General features: G+C 45.6%; 1 protein-coding gene across 8 annotated transcripts in view; it reads right to left on the minus strand.

The window, feature by feature from the left end:
* Positions 1 to 18,669, minus strand: part of LOC122930268 (NACHT, LRR and PYD domains-containing protein 12-like) — a 797,118-nt gene that overhangs the window by 327,716 nt on the left and 450,733 nt on the right. For 7 of the 8 annotated variants that reach the window (XM_044283506.1, XM_044283504.1, XM_044283509.1 and 4 more), the window contains one exon: positions 13,341 to 13,511. In XM_044283506.1, coding sequence (XP_044139441.1) covers positions 13,341 to 13,511 — 171 coding nt within the window. Of the gene's footprint in view, positions 1 to 450; positions 622 to 13,340; positions 13,512 to 18,669 lie in introns of all 8 variants that reach the window. The other variant, XM_044283512.1, reaches the window with a different exon arrangement.

Here is an 18,669-nt window from a genome sequence, read left to right on the forward strand (position 1 = left end):
CCTGTGGTCTCGAAAAACATAAAACGTCCTATTCTTCTCCATTTCGAGGACAGGAATAGAACTTTTCTCTAGACGGACCGCAAAATACAGCAGCGCATGAAGCCCTCAGACGGCAACGTGAACGGAAAAGCAAAAACGTTCTGGTTCTTAGAAGTCGGGAAAAAAGCAAAAGGGAAAATCTCAGTAATGTGGAGAGAAGATGATAAATCTGCTGCAGATGACGCTTCTATACAGACTGTGCCGACATCAGGGGCGCAGGTAAGGGGGGCGGTGGCCGCTGACACCACTAGACCTGGGGCATTAGTCAGACATTAGTAGACGTCACATATCAAGGAGCAGTCAGCAGTTTATCTCATAGACATAACAATGGTGCGGAGCATGAATAGAATAAGCTCCATGTATAACGTGTGCCCCACATGTCTCCGTCCTGTACACATCTCTTATACTCACAGTAATGTCTCTATCCTGCAGGCCGGACTGGACAGAGCCGCCATCAAGTCACCGAAGTGAGGACCAGACAGACGGTTATGAGACAGGCCCAGTATCTTCAGGGACGGATTATTCCTTATTCCAGATGCCAACTGGATGCAGGAAGTGTCTGGTAGATCATTAGCCTCCAATCTGTAAGAATAAGAAGATGAGATGTGGGTGAGGCGTCCACAGAGCGTCAGTATAAAGTCTGTAGATTGTGACTGTGGAGAGAAAATGTCCCCGGCTGTTAGTAAAATCCATAAATGTCATCACTAGAAGCCGCCTCTTGTGTGTGGTGGATGTCAGGAATGGCGGCAGCTGTATGATATGTCCATGTCCTAGAAATCCAGAACCCTGAGGAGTGTCCTCACTTTATGGCATGTCATAAATCAGTGATGATGGCAGCACATGAATGTACAAGAGTCATAAAGCTGGAGGAACTTGTGTCATCAGCTGCTGAGAGCTCTCCTTCCTCCAACATCTGTGGCCCTCAGTCTGTGGTACCTATGGCCTCCATTCTCCTTCCTCCACTATATATATTGTGGCCTCTATTCTCCTTCTTCCACCATCTAATGTGGCCCTCAGTCTCCTTCCTCCACCATCTATTGTGGCCCTCAGTCTCCTTCCTCCACCATCTATTGTGGCCCTCGGTCTCCTTCCTCCACTATCTATTGTGGCCCCTGTGGCCTCCATTCTCCTTCGACCACCATCTATTGGGGACCCTGTGGCCTCCATTCTTCTTCGACCACCATCTATTGGGGACCCTGTGGCCTCCATTCTTCTTCCTCCACCATCTGTTGTGGCCCTCCGTCTGTGGCCTCCATTCTCATTCCTCCACTATCTATTGCGGCCCTCAGTCTCCTTCCTCCACCATCTATTGTGGCCCTCAGTCTCCTTCCTCCACCATCTAGTGTGGCCCTCAGTCTCCTTCCTCCACCATCCTTGCCCTCAGTCTCCATCCTCCATCTATTGTGGCCCCTGTGGCCCCCGTTCTCCTCCTCACATTACTACAGGACACATGTGGCCCTCGCTCAGTCAGTTATTTGGGGGATGGATTATTAGTAGACATTACACTACATTCAGGGTTTCTCTGGATTCTGCTGGTATTGATTATTACTTATTGATAACGAGCAGTAATCGTCTCCATTCTGAGTAAATTACAGCCGGGGTCATCAGTAATAATACCGCCATACAGCTGTAATGTAGCACAGGCAGAGATGAGCGCTCTATGGCGGTAAGGGCTCATGTACATATTACAGCTCTGTATAACCTGGGAGTTGCTCAGACCCATAATCCGCCCCATAGAAGCAGATGTGTCCTTCCTGTCCCTCCAGATGTCTCTCAGGACATATGACACCTCCTCCATGTGGAGGCACAATGCAGGTTCTGATGAGGTCAGTCCGGGAACACTTACCTGTGTGTTATCCGGGGAGGGGGTCACTGCTCCCATTATGTGTTATACAGCGGGGGCAGGTATTACTGATAGCGCTGCTCTTCTCAGACATGAAGGACATTACTGATTGTGTTTTCATCCAACTTATGTGTTAAAGGGATCATCAGAGCCTTTATGTTATCATATAGGGGTCTGCTGAAGAATGTAAAGGGGTTATCCAGGAACTGGATATTGATGTCCCCAGGACACGTCAATAATAAGAGATCTGTGGGGATCCGACTCCTGGCACCTCCCAGCTGTACCCACCGGAGATCAGGAGAGCGCTGCCACCTCCTCACAGCTCACCAAGTACAGAGCAGTACAGTGTATAGCGGATGTGTTTGGTATTACAGAGCAGTACAGTGTATAGCGGATGTGTTTGGTATTACACAGCAGTACAGTGTATAGCGGATGTGTATGGTATTACAGAGCAGTACAGTGTATAGTGGATGTGTTTGGTATTACAGAGCAGTATAGTGTACAGCAGATGTGTTTGGTATTACAGAGCAGTACGGTGTATAGTGGATGTGTTTGGTATTACAGAGCAGTACAGTGTATAGTAGATGTGTTTGGTATTACAGAGCAGTACAGTGTATAGCGGATGTGTTTGGTATTACAGAGCAGTACAGTGTATAGTGGATGTGTTTGGTATTACAGAGCAGTACAGTGTATAGCGGATGTGTTTGGTATTACAGAGCAGTACAGTGTAGAGCGGATGTGTTTGGTATTACAGAGCAGTACAGTGTATAGCGGATGTGTTTGGTATTACACAGCAGTACAATGTATAGCGGATGTGTTTGGTATTACAGAGCAGTACAGTGTATAGCGGATGTGTTTGGTATTACAGAGCAGTAGAGTGTATAGCGGATGTGTTTGGTATTACAGAGCAGTACAGTGTATAGCGGATGTGTTTGGTATTACAGAGCAGTACAGTGTATAGTGGATGTGTTTGATATTACAGACCAGTACAGTGTATAGTGGATGTGTTTGGTATTACAGAGCAGTACAGTTTATAGTGGATGTGTTTGGTATTACAGAGCAGTACAGTGTATAGTGGATGTGTTTGGTATTACAGAGCAGTACAGTGTATAGTGGATGTGTTTGGTATTACAGAGCAATACAGTGTATAGCGGATGTGTTTGGTATTACAGAGCCGTACAGTGTATAGTGGATGTGTATGGTATTACAGAGCCGTACAGTGGATGTGTTTCAGTATATAGTGGAAGTGTTTGGTATTACAGAGCAGTACAGTGTATAACGGATGTGTTTGGTATTACAGAGCAGTACAGTGTATAGTGGATGTGTTTGGTATTACAGAGCAGTACAGTGTATAGTGGATGTGTTTGGTATTACAGAGCAGAACAGTGTATAGCGGATGTGTTTGATATTACAGACCAGTACAGTGTATAGTGGATGTGTTTGGTATTACAGAGCAGTACAGTTTATAGTGGATGTGTTTGGTATTACAGAGCAGTACAGTGTATAGTGGATGTGTTTGGTATTACAGAGCAGTACAGTGTATAGTGGATGTGTTTGGTATTACAGAGCAGTACAGTGTATAGTGGATGTCTTTGGTATTACAGAGCAGTACAGTGTATAGTGGATGTGTTTGTTATTACAGAGCAGTACAGTGTATAACGGATGTGTTCGGTATTACAGAGCAGTACAGTGTATAGTGGATGTGTTTGATATTACAGAGCAGTACAGTGTATAGTGGATGTGTTTGGTATTACAGAGCAGTACAGTGTATAGCGGATGTGTTTGGTATTACAGAGCCGTACAGTGTATAGTGGATGTGTTTCAGTGTACAGCAGATGTGTTTGTTATTACAGAGCAGTACAGTGTATAACGGATGTGTTTGGTATTACAGAGCAGTACAGTGTACAGCAGATGTGTTTGTTATTACAGAGCAGTACAGTGTATAACGGATGTGTTTGGTATTACAGAGCAGTACAGTGTATAGAGGATGTATTTGGTATTACAGAGCAGTACAGTGTATAGAGGATGTGTTTGGTATTACAGAGCAGTACAGTGTATAGCTAATGTGTTTGGTATTACAGATCAGTACAGTGTATGGAAGATATGTTTGGTATTACAGAGCAGTACAGTGTATAGTGGATGTGTTTGGTATTACAGAGCAGTACAGTGTACAGCAGATGTGTTTAGTATTACAGAGCAGTATAGTGTACAGCAGATGTGTTTGTTATTACAGAGCAGTACAGTGTATAACGGATGTGTTTGGTATTACAGAGCAGTACAGTGTACAGCAGATGTGTTTGTTATTACAGAGCAGTACAGTGTATAACGGATGTGTTTGGTATTACAGAGCAGTACAGTGTATAGAGGATGTGTTTGGTATTACAGAGCAGTACAGTGAATAGTGGATGTGTTTAGTATTACAGTGCAGTACAGTGAATAGTGGATGTGTTTAGTATTACAGTGCAGTACAGTGTATAGTGGATGTGTTTGGTATTACAGAGCAGTACAGTGTATAGTGGATGTGTTTGGTATTACAGAGCAGTACAGTGAATAGTGGATGTGTTTGGTATTACAGACCAGTTCAGTGTATAACGGATGTGTTTAGTATTACAGTGCAGTACAGTGTATAGTGGATGTGTTTGGTATTACAGAGCAGTACAGTGTATAGCTAATGTGTTTGGTATTACAGAGCAGTACAGTGTATAGAAGATATGCTTGGTATTCCAGAGCAGTACAGTATATAGAGGATGTGTTTGGTATTACAGAGCAGTACAGTGTATAACGAATGTGTTTGGTATTACAGTGCAGTACAGTGTATAGAAGATATGCTTGGTATTACAGAGCAGTACAGTATATAGCGGATGTGTTTGGTATTACAGAGCAGTACAGTGTATAGAGGATGTGTTTGGTATTACAGAGCAGTACAGTGTATAGTGGATGTGTTTGGTATTACAGAGCAGTACAGTGTATAGTGGATGTGTTTGCTATTACAGAGCAGTACAGTGTATAGTGGATGTGTATGGTATTACAGACCAGTACAGTACAGTGTAAAGTGGATGTGTTTGCTATTACAGAGCAGTACAGTCTATAGAGAATGTGTTTTTTATTACAGAGCAGTACAGTGTATAGTGGATGTGTTTGGTATTACAGAGCAGTACAGTGTATAGTAAATATGTTTGGTATTACAGAGCAGTACAGTGTATAGTGGATGTGTATGGTATTACAGAGCAGTACGGTGTATAGCGGATGTGTTTGGTATTACAGAGCAGTACAGTGTATAGTGGATGTGTTTGGTATTACAGAGCAGTACAGTGTATAGTAGATATGTTTGGTATTACACAGCAGTAGAGTGTATAGCGGATGTGTTTGGTATTACAGAGCAGTACAGTGTATAGTGGATGTGTTTGGTATTACAGAGCAGTACAGTGTATAGTGGATGTGTTTGTTATTACAGAGCCGTACAGTGTATAGTGGATGTGTTTGGTATTACAGAGCAGTATAGTATATAGTGGATGTGTTTGGTATTACAGAGCAGTATAGTATATAGTGGATGTGTTTGATATTACAGAGCTGTGCAGTGTATGGCGGATGTGTTTGATATTACACAGCAGTACAGTGTATAGCGGATGTGTTTGGTATTACAGAGCAGTACAGTGTATAGCGGATGTGTTTGGTATTACAGAGCAGTACAGTGTATAGTGGATGTGTTTGGTATTACACAGCAGTACAGTGTATAGGGGATGTGTTTGATATTACACAGCAGTACAGTGTATGGCGGATGTGTTTGGTATTACAGTGGGTGGGGGAGGGGATGGGCCGGCATACCGGTCCCATTTACCATTTTCTATGCCTGTTTCAGCGGCTCAGTAGCGGTCTTGCACTTAGGACTGGCGATGGATGCCCCGAAGTTAAGGAGAGGCCGGCGCGTATTCATAACTTAGACGGATTTACCGCCAGTTTACGGCTTTATTTACTTTAATAACAGAACCCAGGATTAGGGATTATTCTGGATTACAGTGGTACTATACCTACTATACATGAAAAATAAAAGCTCTTTGCGCACATATTTGATCATACATGTGTCGGGCCCATCTACCGGCGTCAAGGTGGTTTCCACAGATAGTTACCTAACACTAACAGAACTGCCTCGCCTGGGCCTAACCTAAGCCTGTTAGGGTGAGCTGCCAGCATGCTAGCCTTATGGATGTGCACCTGTGACCAGGGCCGTTTCTAGAGGCGGATGAAGGGTGCGACCGCACGGGGCGCATCCCTCAGGACAGAAGAGGGAGTGCCGTCAGCAGAGCCCAGCGCCGGAGGGGGGCCCTTTCTGTCTGGATTGGAGGCAGCAGGAGTGGAGATGAGCGCTTCCATTGTGGAAGCGCTCATCTCCAAATTCATCTGTATCGCCGTCCTCAGGACAGCGATACAGATGAACGGTGCGGAGGAGCAGGGGAGAGGCGTCTCCCTTGGCTCTTACTCTGATAGGCTACAGGCTTAGTACCTGTAGCCTATCAGAGGCCGTTGCAGGCGGAGCGATGACGTCATCGCGCCGCCTGAGCTGTACAGAGCGGGACACAGGCCGGAGGAGGCCTGCATCGCATCGCTAAGCAGCATAAGGTAAGTATATGTGTTTATTTTTTTTTTTTAGTACAGTATGGCAAGAAGGGGGGTGGGGGCCCTATATACTGGCACAATATGGAGGGGGCACTATGGAGAAAAGGGGACGCATCTACTGGGGGCCCTATATAGTGGCACAATATGGGGGGCACTATGGGGACTGTATATACTGGCACAATATGGGGGGGCACTATGGAGAAGAGGGGACGCATCTACTGGGGGCCCTATATACTGGCACAATATGGGGGGCACTATGGGGACTGTATATACTGGCACAATATGTGGGGGCACTATGGAGAAGAGGGGACGCATCTACTGGGGGCCCTATATACTGGCACAATATGGGGGGCACTATGGAGAAGAGAGAAAACATCTCCTGGGGCCCTATATACTGGCACAATATGGGGGGGCACTATGGAGAAGAGGGGAAGCACTATGGGGGCCCAATATACTGGCACAATATGGGGGGGCACTATGGAGAAGAGGGGACACATCTACTGGGGGCCCTATATACTGGTACTCATTATGGGGGGCTCTATGGAGAAGTGGGGGGTAAATTAGGACTATGGGGGCATTTACCGGGGGCCCTATTTACTGGCACGCATTATTGGGGGCACTGTGGAGAAGTGGGGGAGAAGAGCACTATGTGGGCATTATATAGGGGCATTTTATACTGGCACATCATGGAGGACACTGTGGGGACAAGGGAGGAGCACTATGGGGCATCTTCTGGGGGCACTATATAGGAGTATTTTATACTGTCACAAATTATAACGGCACTATGGGCACCTAAGCTCAACTGGGGGCACTAAGTGTTTTTCTAGTGGCACACAGAACAGGTCATTGGAACACATGAGGGCATTCTGGGGACATTGGCTCTACTGGGGGCACTAAGATGGTTTTTTTTTCGTCTTTTTTTACTGACACACAACGGGGCGCTTTTAGCACTGGCGCACCCTATAAATATAATTATTACTACCAGGGGCATTATGGTGGGCTCTATTACAACTGGGGGACTATGGGAGCATTATTACCGTACTTCTGGGACACAATTACTGTTGGGGGCACTGTAGGAGCACTATTACTACTAAGTGCACTCTGGCACAGATTTATCACTATTGTTGGGATTTTTGGGAGCACTATTACTGTGGGGGCACCCTGGCACAGTATCAGCTTAGCACAGTTGTTTTTGGCAGACATTATGGTTACACTATTTGCTGGGTGCAGTTATTTGTTAGCGCATTGTGTTCCAATAATTATTGAAGGGGGCGCTATCTGTGTGTAACTAGTATTTTCAGGGGGTTTATCAGTTTATGCAGTATAGTTTTGGGGGTGCATGATGGGATGTTGAGAAGGTGGGAGGATGATGGAAAAGTAGGAAACTAAGATGTCTGTCAAACTCTGCAGAGAGAAGAGATGGCTGAAAGAAATCATCATGGCGGTCTGGTCTGAATGGAGAAGATAAAGAAAGAGAACATCTACATCAAAGGAGACATCACTGGATGGAAGAGGTATGTGGGGCCGTATTAGGCTACTTTCACAACTGCGTTAGAGATTCTGGCAGCTGAGAATTCACTGGATCCGGCACTGCAGACTGAATGCCCGCCGCCCCATCAACTACAATGGGGTACGGCAGAGATCCGCCCACAATCGGGGGGGGGGGGGGGGGGGGGAGGGGCACTTTTTTATGTTCGCCCTGGTGGGAAATTTTCCTAGAAATTGCCCTGCCTGTGACTTTGGATGTGATAGTCTCAATTGTCTTGTAGGGCTTTATTAAGAAAGGTGTGTAAAACGCTGGTCTTAATAAAATGGCGCCTAAGTGCTCACCCAGCGCCGCTGCCTCTTTAAGCACCTGATAGGCAGGGTGTCGGGGGCCCCCACAGTCAGATATTGTCCCTGAGGACAGGCCATCAATATCAAAGTCCCAGAGATGACATTTACAATGCAGATACTTTTCAGCAGTTCTCTCCTATGACCGGGACCACATCACTGAAAATCAGACTTACCGTATTTGACAATTTATAAGACGCCCTTTTAGTAAGAAAAAAATCTTGCAAAAAGTGTCTTATAAACAGCAGTCAGGGAGATCCAGCACGGCCAGACCCTGACTGCTTCATTAGTGATCAGGCAGAGCGCACATACAGATCTGCCTGATCAGTGAGAGAGCCGGCAGGAAGGAGAACCATCCGTTCAGTGCATGGGGGAGGAAGGTCCTTCAGTAAAGATGCTAAGTGTGTATGTGTAGCAGAGCTGTATGTGTGTAACAGAACTGTATGGGTGTATTAAAGCTGTATGTGTTTTGCATTTCTGTATGTGTGTATAGCAGATCTGTATGTGTGTATAGCAGAGCTGTATGTGTGTATGGCAGTGCTGTCTGTGTATAGCAGATTTGTATGTGTGTATAGCAGAGCTGTATGTGTGTATAGCAGTGCTGTGTGTGTATAGCAGCATTGTATGTGTGTATAGCAGAGCTGTGTGTGTACCAGAACTGTGTGTGTCGCACATAAATACTTATAAATACCCTAGCAGGAGAAGCAGCGTGGCCGGACCCCACAGAGCAGTGACAGGACATTTATTTGGAGGTACATTAATGAGGGGACCACATGCACCATCGCTGGTTGTTACACCTGAAGTTCCGGACCTCGACTCCTCCACTTCACTAAACCACATTCCCTTCATAGAGGATCTAGAAAATACGTTTTCTTATTTTCCGTTGTCTAAACCTGGGGTGCGTCTTATAAAGGGAAAATCCAGTATATGACATATAATCCTATATATTGTGTAGATGATAATACCGCCATACTGTGGTCACATGACTCGCTGCTCATGTAATACTAATAAATGGATGTGTCCACCCTCGTGTGAAGGTCTCCAGTTTCTCATTATATCAATATCAGGAAATGTCAGGAAAACCCTCGGCAGCCGCAGGTCACCTGACAACCACTAGGTGGCGCACACAGACTCATGTAGCAGGAGATATCATCTCACTGAGAGCCCTGTCACCTGTCTGAGCCGTATATTATACCTATACTACAATATAAAGTACCGCCACATACTGCACTCGTCAGGCCACATCACAGTGTGGCACATCAGAAGCTTTAACCCCTTCAGGACCAGCCTAATAGAGGAAATGATGGGGCACTAATAGTGATACAGATGAAGAGACGCGTTCTCTACTGGAGCCCGATATGTGATGATGTCACGTGTGGTTATAGACGTGTCACAATGTAGGTTGTGATGTGCGGCTTTATACTGTGACACGTGGCAGGCGGACAGCGCGCAGAATGCTGCTGAAGCCTCCAGCTTTACATGCCGATACATACGAGGTGAGATCACAGGCGGCCACAAACTGCAATCTGCAGCGCCCTCCAGAGGCCGCGGTCACACACAGCTTTTACTGGTGTTTTCTGAGATTTGGTGATTTTTGCAGTAAAGCTCTATGGAAAGTATCAGACAGAAGAGTTTTATTCCTGGAGTTTTTCTAATTCTGTGTTTTTTCTGCCTCTTTTCAGCAGCGCGGCGTGCTGGAGATCTGGCGGTTTTACATCTTTCACTATAGAGAAAAACATTTCACAGACGTCCAGAAAGAAACGCGTCTGAAAACGGACAAAATCTGTTCTGTCACCTGCTGATGTCACTGCGTTTTTTTGTTTTTTTTTTGTGATTACTTATAAAACATGTAAAACATTTCTGAAGTGCGGCTGAGTTCTGACCCCGTACGGGCGGATTAACACGCCAGTGATCTGTCCGTGTCCTCCGTGAACCGCTCACGTGTCCATAGATTTCCCTGTGTTCCCTCATATACCCTTGTCTGTCCGCACCCCGCGGGTCAGTGCAGGAACGGAGACATACAGAACTCCGTATAGTCGCCATATAAACCGCAGGCGCCATCGCGTTCTGTCTGTTCTCATCCACTGCATAGAAAGTGCATTACAGTTACTATTACAGTTACAAGGGAAAAAACTAAAAAATCTTTAAAAAATACAAATTCTAATCTCCCCCTTTTCCCAATTTTATATCTAAAATAAAGAATAAAAAATAAACATAATTGGTGTCGCCGCATCCGAAAATGTCCGAACTATTAAAATGTACAAGTGATTGTCCCGCACAGCGATCGCTGGTTTTTACTTCACCCCCTGAAAATAAGAAGAAAATAAAAAGATCAAAAAGTTATTTGTGACCCAAAATGGCACCAATAAAAACTACAGCTCGCCTGGCAAAAAACCAGCCTCCACCCTGTAGATGGAGATAGAAAGCGGCCATGGGGTCAGGATACGGCCGGGAAGGACATTCAGATTTATCAAAGGTTTTTATTACTTTAAAAATAGTAAAATATAAAAGAAACCATATAAATGTGGTATTGCTGTAATTGTACCGATCCTCAGGATAGGGGCGTCAGGTCAGTTTTGGCGCACCGGCAACACCGTAAAAAAAACAACACAAAAAATGGAGGAATTGTAGCCCCAAAAAGAATATTTTCGGTGTTTTGAATACAAGTTATGGTAAATTAATTGGAGCCATTAAACCTCCATCTTGCGCCTCATGCACACGACCGTAGTCTCCGTCTGCAGCCGATCTGCGGATCTGATGTAGACCCATTAATCTCATCGGGGCCACAAGACGTGCGGACATTACACCGTGTGCCCCCCACACCCTGAAGTCTGTCCTGTGGTCTCGAAAAACATAAAACGTCCTATTCTTCTCCATTTCGAGGACAGGAATAGAACTTTTCTCTAGACGGACCGCAAAATACAGGTCCTTCTCAAAAAATTATCATATTGTGATAAAGTTCATTATTTTCTGTAATGTGCTGATAAACATTAGACTTTCATATATTTTAGATTCATTACACACAACTGAAGTAGTTCAAGCCTTTTATTGTTTTAATATTGATGATTTTGGCTACAGCTCATGAAAACCCAAAATTCCTATCTCAAAAAATTTGCATATCATGAAGAGGTTCTCTAAACGAGCTATTAACCTAATCATCTGAATCAACTAATTAACTCTAAACACCTGCAAAAGATTCCTGAGGCTTTTACAAACTCCCAGCCTGGTTCATTACTCAAAACCGCAATCATGGGTAAGACTGCCGACCTGACTGCTGTCCAGAAGGCCATCATTGACACCCTCAAGCAAGAGGGTAAGACACAGAAAGAAATTTCTGAACGAATAGGCTGTTCCCAGAGTGCTGTATCAAGGCCCCTCAGTGGGAAGTCTGTGGGAAGGAAAAAGTGTGGCAGAAAACGCTGCACAACGAGAAGAGGTGACCGGACCCTGAGGAAGATTGTGGAGAAGGACCGATTCCAGACCTTGGGGGACCTGCGGAAGCAGTGGACTGAGTCTGGAGTAGAAACATCCAGAGCCCCCGTGTACAGGCGTGTGCAGGAAATGGGCTACAGGGGCCGCATTCCCCAGAAACAGCGGCAGAAGCGCCTGACCTGGGCTACAGAGAAGCAGCACTGGACTGTTGCTCAGTGGTCCAAAGTACTTTTTTCGGATGAAAGCAAATTTTGCATGTAATTCGGAAATCAAGGTGCCAGAGTCTGGAGGAAGACTGGGGAGAGGGAAATGCCAAAATGCCTGAAGTCCAGTGTCAAGTACCCACAGTCAGTGATGGTCCTGGGGCGCCATGTCAGCTGCTGGTGTTGGTCCACTGTGTTTTATCAAGGGCAGGGTCAATGCAGCCGCTATCAGGAGATTTTGGAGCACTTCATGCTTCTATCTGCTGAAAAGCTTTATGGAGATGAAGATGTCATTTTTCAGCACGACCTGGCACCTGCTCACAGCGCCAACACCACTGGTAAATGGTTTACCGACCATGGTATTACTGGGCTCAATTGGCCTGCCAACTCTCCTGACCTGAACCCCATAGAGAATCTGTGGGATATTGGGAAGAGAAAGTTGAGAGACGCAAGACCCAGCACTCTGGATGAGCTTAAGGCCGCTATCGAAGCATCCTGGGCCTCCATAACACCTCAGCAGTGCCACAGGCTGATTGCCTCCATGCCACGCCGCATTGAAGCCTCCTGGGCCTCCATGACACCTCAGCAGTGCCACAGGCTGATTGCCTCCATGCCACGCCGCATTGAAGCCTCCTGGGCCTCCATAACACCTCAGCAGTGCCACAGGCTGATTGCCTCCATGCCACGCCGCATTGAAGCAGTCATTTCTGCAAAAGGATTCCCGACCAAGTATTGAGTGCAGAACTGAACATAATTATTTGAAGGTTGACTTTTTTTGTATTAAAAACACTTTTCTTTTATTAATCGGATGAAATATGCTAATTTTTGGAGATAGGAATTTGGGGTTTTCATGAGCTGTGGCCAAAATCATCAATATTAAAACAATAAAAGGCTTGAACTACTTCAGTTGTGTGTAATGAATCTAAAATATATGAAAGTCTAATGTTTATCAGCACATTACAGAAAATAATGAACTTTATCACAATATGCTAATTTTTGGAGAAGGACCTGTACAGCAGCGCATGAAGCCCTCAGACGGCAACGTGAACGGAAAAGTAAAAACGTTATGGTTCTTAGAAGTCGGGAAAAAGCAAAAGGTAAAATCTCAGTAATGTGGAGAGAAGATGATAAATCTGCTGCAGATGACACTTCTATACAGACTGTGCCGCCATCAGGGGCGCAGGTAAGGGGGGCGGTGGCCGCTGACACCACTAGACCTGGGGCATTAGTCAGACATTAGTAGACGTCACATATCAAGGAGCAGTCAGCAGTTTATCTCATAGACATAACAATGGTGCGGAGCATAAAATAGAATAAGCTCCATGTATAACGTGTGCCCCACATGTCTCCGTCCTGTACACATCTCTTATACTCACTGTAATGTCTCTATCCTGCAGGCCGGACTGGACAGAGCCTCCGTCAAGTCACTGAAGTGAGGACCAGACAGACGGTTACCAGTCAGGTCCAGTATCTTCAGGGACTGGTTATTCCTTATTACAGATGCCAACTGGATGCAGGAAGTGTCTCGTAGATCATTATCACCCAATCTGTAAGAATAAGAAGATGAGATGTGGGTGAGGCGTCCACAGAGCGTCAGTATAAAGTCTGTAGATTGTGACTGTGGAGAGAAAATGTCCCCGGCTGTTAGTAAAATCCATAAATGTCATCACTAGAAGCCGCCTCTTGTGTGTGGTGGATGTCAGGAATGGCGGCAGCTGTATGATATGTCCATGTCCTAGAAATCCAGAACCCTGAGGAGTGTCCTCACTTTATGGCATGTCATAAATCAGTGATGATGGCAGCACATGAATGTACAATAGTCCTAAAGCTGGAGGAACTTGTGTCAGCGTCATCAGCTGCTGAGAGCTCTCCTTCCTCCATCATCTGTGGCCCTCAGTCTGTGGTACCTATGGCCTCCATTCTCCTTCCTCCACCATCTATTGTGGCCCTCAGTCTATAGCCCCTGTGTCCTCTATTCTCTTTCTTCCACCATCTATTGTGGTCCCTGTGGCCTTCATTCTCCTTCCTCCGCTATCTATTTTGATCTTTGTGGCCTTCATTCTCCTTGCTCAATCATCTATTGTGGTCCCTGTGGCCGATTGTCCTTCCTCCATCATCTGGCCTTCAGTCTGTAGCCTCCATTCTGCTTACTTCACATCTATTTTAGGCCCTCAATCTCCTTCCTCCAACATCTATTGGGGTCCCTGTGGCCTCTATTCTCCTTCCTTTGCCATCTATTGTGGTCTCTGTGGCCTCCATTCTTCTTTCTCCACCATCGATTGTGGTCCCACTGGCCTCCATTCTCCTTCCTCCACCATCTATTGGGGTCCCTGTGGCCTCCTTTCTCCTTCCTCCACCATCTATTTTGGTCCCTGTGGCCTCCATTCTCCTTCCTCCACCATCTGTTGGGGTCCCTGTGGCCTCCATTCTCCTTCCTCCATCGTCTTTTGTGGCCCTCAATTTCCTTCTTCCAACATCTATTGGGGTCCCTGTGGCCTCCATTCTCCTTCCTCCACCATCTATTTTGGTCCCTGTGGCCTCCATTCTCCTTCCTCCATGATCTGTTGGGGTCCTTGTGGCCTCCATTCTCCTTCCTCCACCATCTATTGTGGGCCGCCATCTATTGTGGTCCCTGTGTCCTCCATTCTCCTTCCTCCGCCATCTATTGTGGTCCTTGTGGCCTCCATTCTCCTCCCTCCACCATCTATTGTGGTCCCTGTGTCCTCCTTCCTCCGCCATCTATTATGGTCCCTGTGTCCTCCATTCTCCTTCCTCCGCCATCTATTGTGGTCCTCAGTCTCCTACCTCCATCATCTATTGTGGCCCTCAGTCTATAGCCCCTGTGTCCTCTATTCTCCTTCTTCCACCATCTATTGAGGTCCCTGTGGCCTCCATTTTCCTTCTTCTACCATCTATTCTGGTCCCTGTGGCCTTCATTCTCAATCCTCCGCTATCTATTATGGTCTTTGTGGCCTTCATTCTCCTTGCTCCATCATCTATTGTGGTCGCTGTGGCCTCCTTTCTCTTTCCTCTATCATCTGGCCTTCAGTCTGTAGCCTCCATTTTCCTTCCTTCACCATCTATTTTAGGCCCTCAGTCTCCTTCCTCCACCATCTATTGTGGTCTCTGTGGCCTCCATTCTTCTTGCTCCACCATCTATCGTTGTCCCACTGGCCTCCATTCTCCTTCCTCCACCATCTATTGTGGCCCTCAGTCTGTGGCCTCCATTCCCCTTCCTCCACCATCTATTGGGGTCCCTGTGGCCTCCATTCTACTTCCTCCACCATCTGTTAGGGTCCCTGTGGCCTCCATTCTACTTCCTCCACCATCTGTTGGGGTCCCTGTGGCCTCCAATCTCCTTTCTCCGCCATCTATTGTGGTCCATGTGGCCTCCATTCTCCTTCCTCCGCTATCTATTGTAGTCTTTGTGGCCTCCATTCTCCTTCCTCCGCCATCTATTGTGGTCTTTGTGGCCTCCATTCTCCTTCCTCCATCATCTATTGTGGTCTTTGTGGCCTCCATTCTCCTTCCTCCATCATCTATTGTTGTCCCTGTGTCCTATATTCTCCTTCCTCCACCATCTATTTTAGTCCCTGTGGCCTCCAATCTCCTTCCTCCGCCATCTATTATGGTCCATGTGGCCTCCATTCTCCTTCCTCCGCCATCTATTGTGGTTCCTGTGTCCTTCATTCTCCTTCCTCCACCATCTATTGTGGCCCTCAGTCTCCTTCCTCCACCATCTATTGTGGCCCCCATTCTCATTCCTCCACCATCTATTGTGGCCCTCATTCTCCTTCCTCCACCATCTATTGTGGCCCCTATTCTCCTTCCTCCACCATCTATTGTGGCCCTCGGTCTCCTTCCTCCACCATCTATTGTGGCCCCTGTGGCCCCCGTTCTCCTCCTCACATTACTACAGGACACATGTGGCCCTCGCTCAGTCAGGTATTTGGGGGATGGATTATTAGGAGACATTACACTACATTCAGGGTTTCTCTGGATTCTGCTTGTATTGATTATTACTTATTGATAACGAGTAGTAATCGTCTCCATTCTGAGTAAATTACAGCCGGGGTCATCAGTAATAATACCGCCATACAGCTGTAATGTAGCACAGGCAGAGATGAGCGCTCTATGGCGGTAAGGGCTCATGTACATATTACAGCTCTGTATAACCTGGGAGTTGCTCAGACCCATAATCCGCCCCATAGAAACAGATGTGTCCTTCCTGTCCCTCCAGATGTCTCTCAGGACATATGACACCTCCTCCATGTGGAGGCACAATGCAGGTTCTGATGAGGTCAGTCCGGGAACACTTACCTGTGTGTTATCCGGGGAGGGGGTCACTGCTCCCATTATGTGTTATACCGCGGGGGCAGGTATTACTGATAGCGCTGCTCTTCTCAGACATGAAGGACATTACTGATTGTGTTTTCATCCGACTGATGTGTTAAAGGGATCATCAGAGCCTTTATGTTATCATATAGGGGTCTGCTGAAGAATGTAAAGGGGTTATCCAGGAACTGGATATTGATGTCCCCAGGACACGTCATTAATATGAGATCTGTGGGGGTCCGACTCCTGGCACCTCCCAGCTGTACTCACCGGAGCTCAGGAGAGCGCTGCCACCTCCTCACAGCTCACCAAGTACAGAGCAGTACAGTGTATAGCAGATATGTTTGGTATTACAGAGCAGTACAGTGTATAGTGGATGTGTTTGGTATTACAGAGCAGTACAGTGTATAGTGTATTTGTTTGGTATTACAGAGCAGTACAGTGTATAGTGGATGTGTTTGGTATTACAGAGCAGTACAGTGTATAGTGGATGTGTTTGGTATTACAGAGCAGTACAGTGTATAGAGGATGTGTTTGGTATTACAGAGCAGTACAGTGTATAGAGGATGTGTTTGGTATTACAGAGCAGTACAGTGTATAGTGGATGTGTTTGGTATTACAGAGCAGTACAGTGTATAGTGGATGTGTTTGGTATTACAGAGCAGTACAGTGTATAGAGGATGTGTTTGGTATTACAGAGCAGTACAGTGTATTGAGGATGTGTTTGGTATTACAGAGCAGTACAGTGTATAGTGGATGTGTTTGGTATTACAGAGCAGTACAGTGTATAGTGGATGTGTTTGGTATTACAGAGCAGTACAGTGTATAGAGGATGTGTTTGGTATTACAGAGCAGTACAGTGTATAGTGGATGTGTTTGGTATTACAGAGCAGTACAGTGTATAGTGGATGTGTTTGGTATTACAGAGCAGTACAGTGTATAGTGGATGTGTTTGGTATTACAGAGCAGTACAGTGTATAGTGGATGTGTTTGGTATTACAGAGCAGTACAGTGTATAGGGGATGTGTTTGGTATTACAGAGCAGTACAGTGTATAGGGGATGTGTTTGGTATTACAGAGCAGTACAGTGTATAGGGGATGTGTATGGTATTACAGAGCAGTACAGTGTATAGCGGATGTGTTTGGTATTACAGAGCAGTACAGTGTATAGCGGATGTGTATGGTATTACAGACCAGTACAGTGTATAGCGGATGTGTTTGGTATTACAGAGCAGTACAGTGTATAGTGGATGTGTTTGGTATTACAGAGCAGTACAGTGTATAGTGGATGTGTTTGGTATTACAGAGCAGTACAGTGTATAGTGGATGTGTTTGGTATTACAGAGCAGTACAGTGTATAGTGGATGTGTTTGGTATTACAGAGCAGTACAGTGTATAGAGGATGTGTTTGGTATTACAGAGCAGTACAGTGTATAGAGGATGTGTTTGGTATTACAGAGCAGTACAGTGTATTAGTGGATGTGTTTGGTATTACAGAGCAGTACAGTGTATAGTGGATGTGTTTGGTATTACAGAGCAGTACAGTGTATAGAGGATGTGTTTGGTATTACAGAGCAGTACAGTGTATAGTGGATGTGTTTGGTATTACAGAGCAGTACAGTGTATAGTGGATGTGTTTGGTATTACAGAGCAGTACAGTGTATAGTGAATGTGTTTGGTATTACAGAACAGTACAGTGTATAGAAGATATGTTTGGTATTACAGAGCAATACAGTGTATAGTGGATGTGTTTGGTATTACAGAGCAGTACAGTGTATAGAGGATGTGTTTGGTATTACAGAGCAGTACAGTGTATAGTGGATGTGTATGGTATTACAGACCAGTACAGTGTATAGTGGATGTGTTTGGTATTACAGAGCAGTACAGTGTATAGTGAATGTGTTTGGTATTACAGAACAGTACAGTGTATAGAAGATATGTTTGGTATTACAGAGCAGTACAGTGTATAGGGGATGTGTTTGATATTACACAGCAGTACAGTGTATAGTGGATGTGTTTGGTATTACAGTGGGTGGGGGAGGGCATGGACCGATAGACCCGTCCCATTTACCATTTTCTATGCCTGTTTCAGTGGCTCAGTAGCGGTCTTGCACTTAGGACTGGCGATGGATGCCCCGAAGTTAAGGAGAGGTCAGCACGTATTCATAACTTTAACGGATTTACCGCCAGTTTACTGCTTTATTTACGTTAATAATATAACCCAGGATTAGGGATTATTCTGGATTACAGTGGTACTATACCGACTATACATGAAAAATAAAAGCTCTTTGCGCACATATTTGATCATACGTGTGTCAGGCCCATCTACCGGCGTCAAGGTGGTTTCCACAGATAGTTACCTATCACTAA

Source organism: Bufo gargarizans, chromosome 3 (genome assembly GCF_014858855.1).
Source record: "Bufo gargarizans isolate SCDJY-AF-19 chromosome 3, ASM1485885v1, whole genome shotgun sequence".
NCBI lineage: Eukaryota > Metazoa > Chordata > Amphibia > Anura > Bufonidae > Bufo > Bufo gargarizans.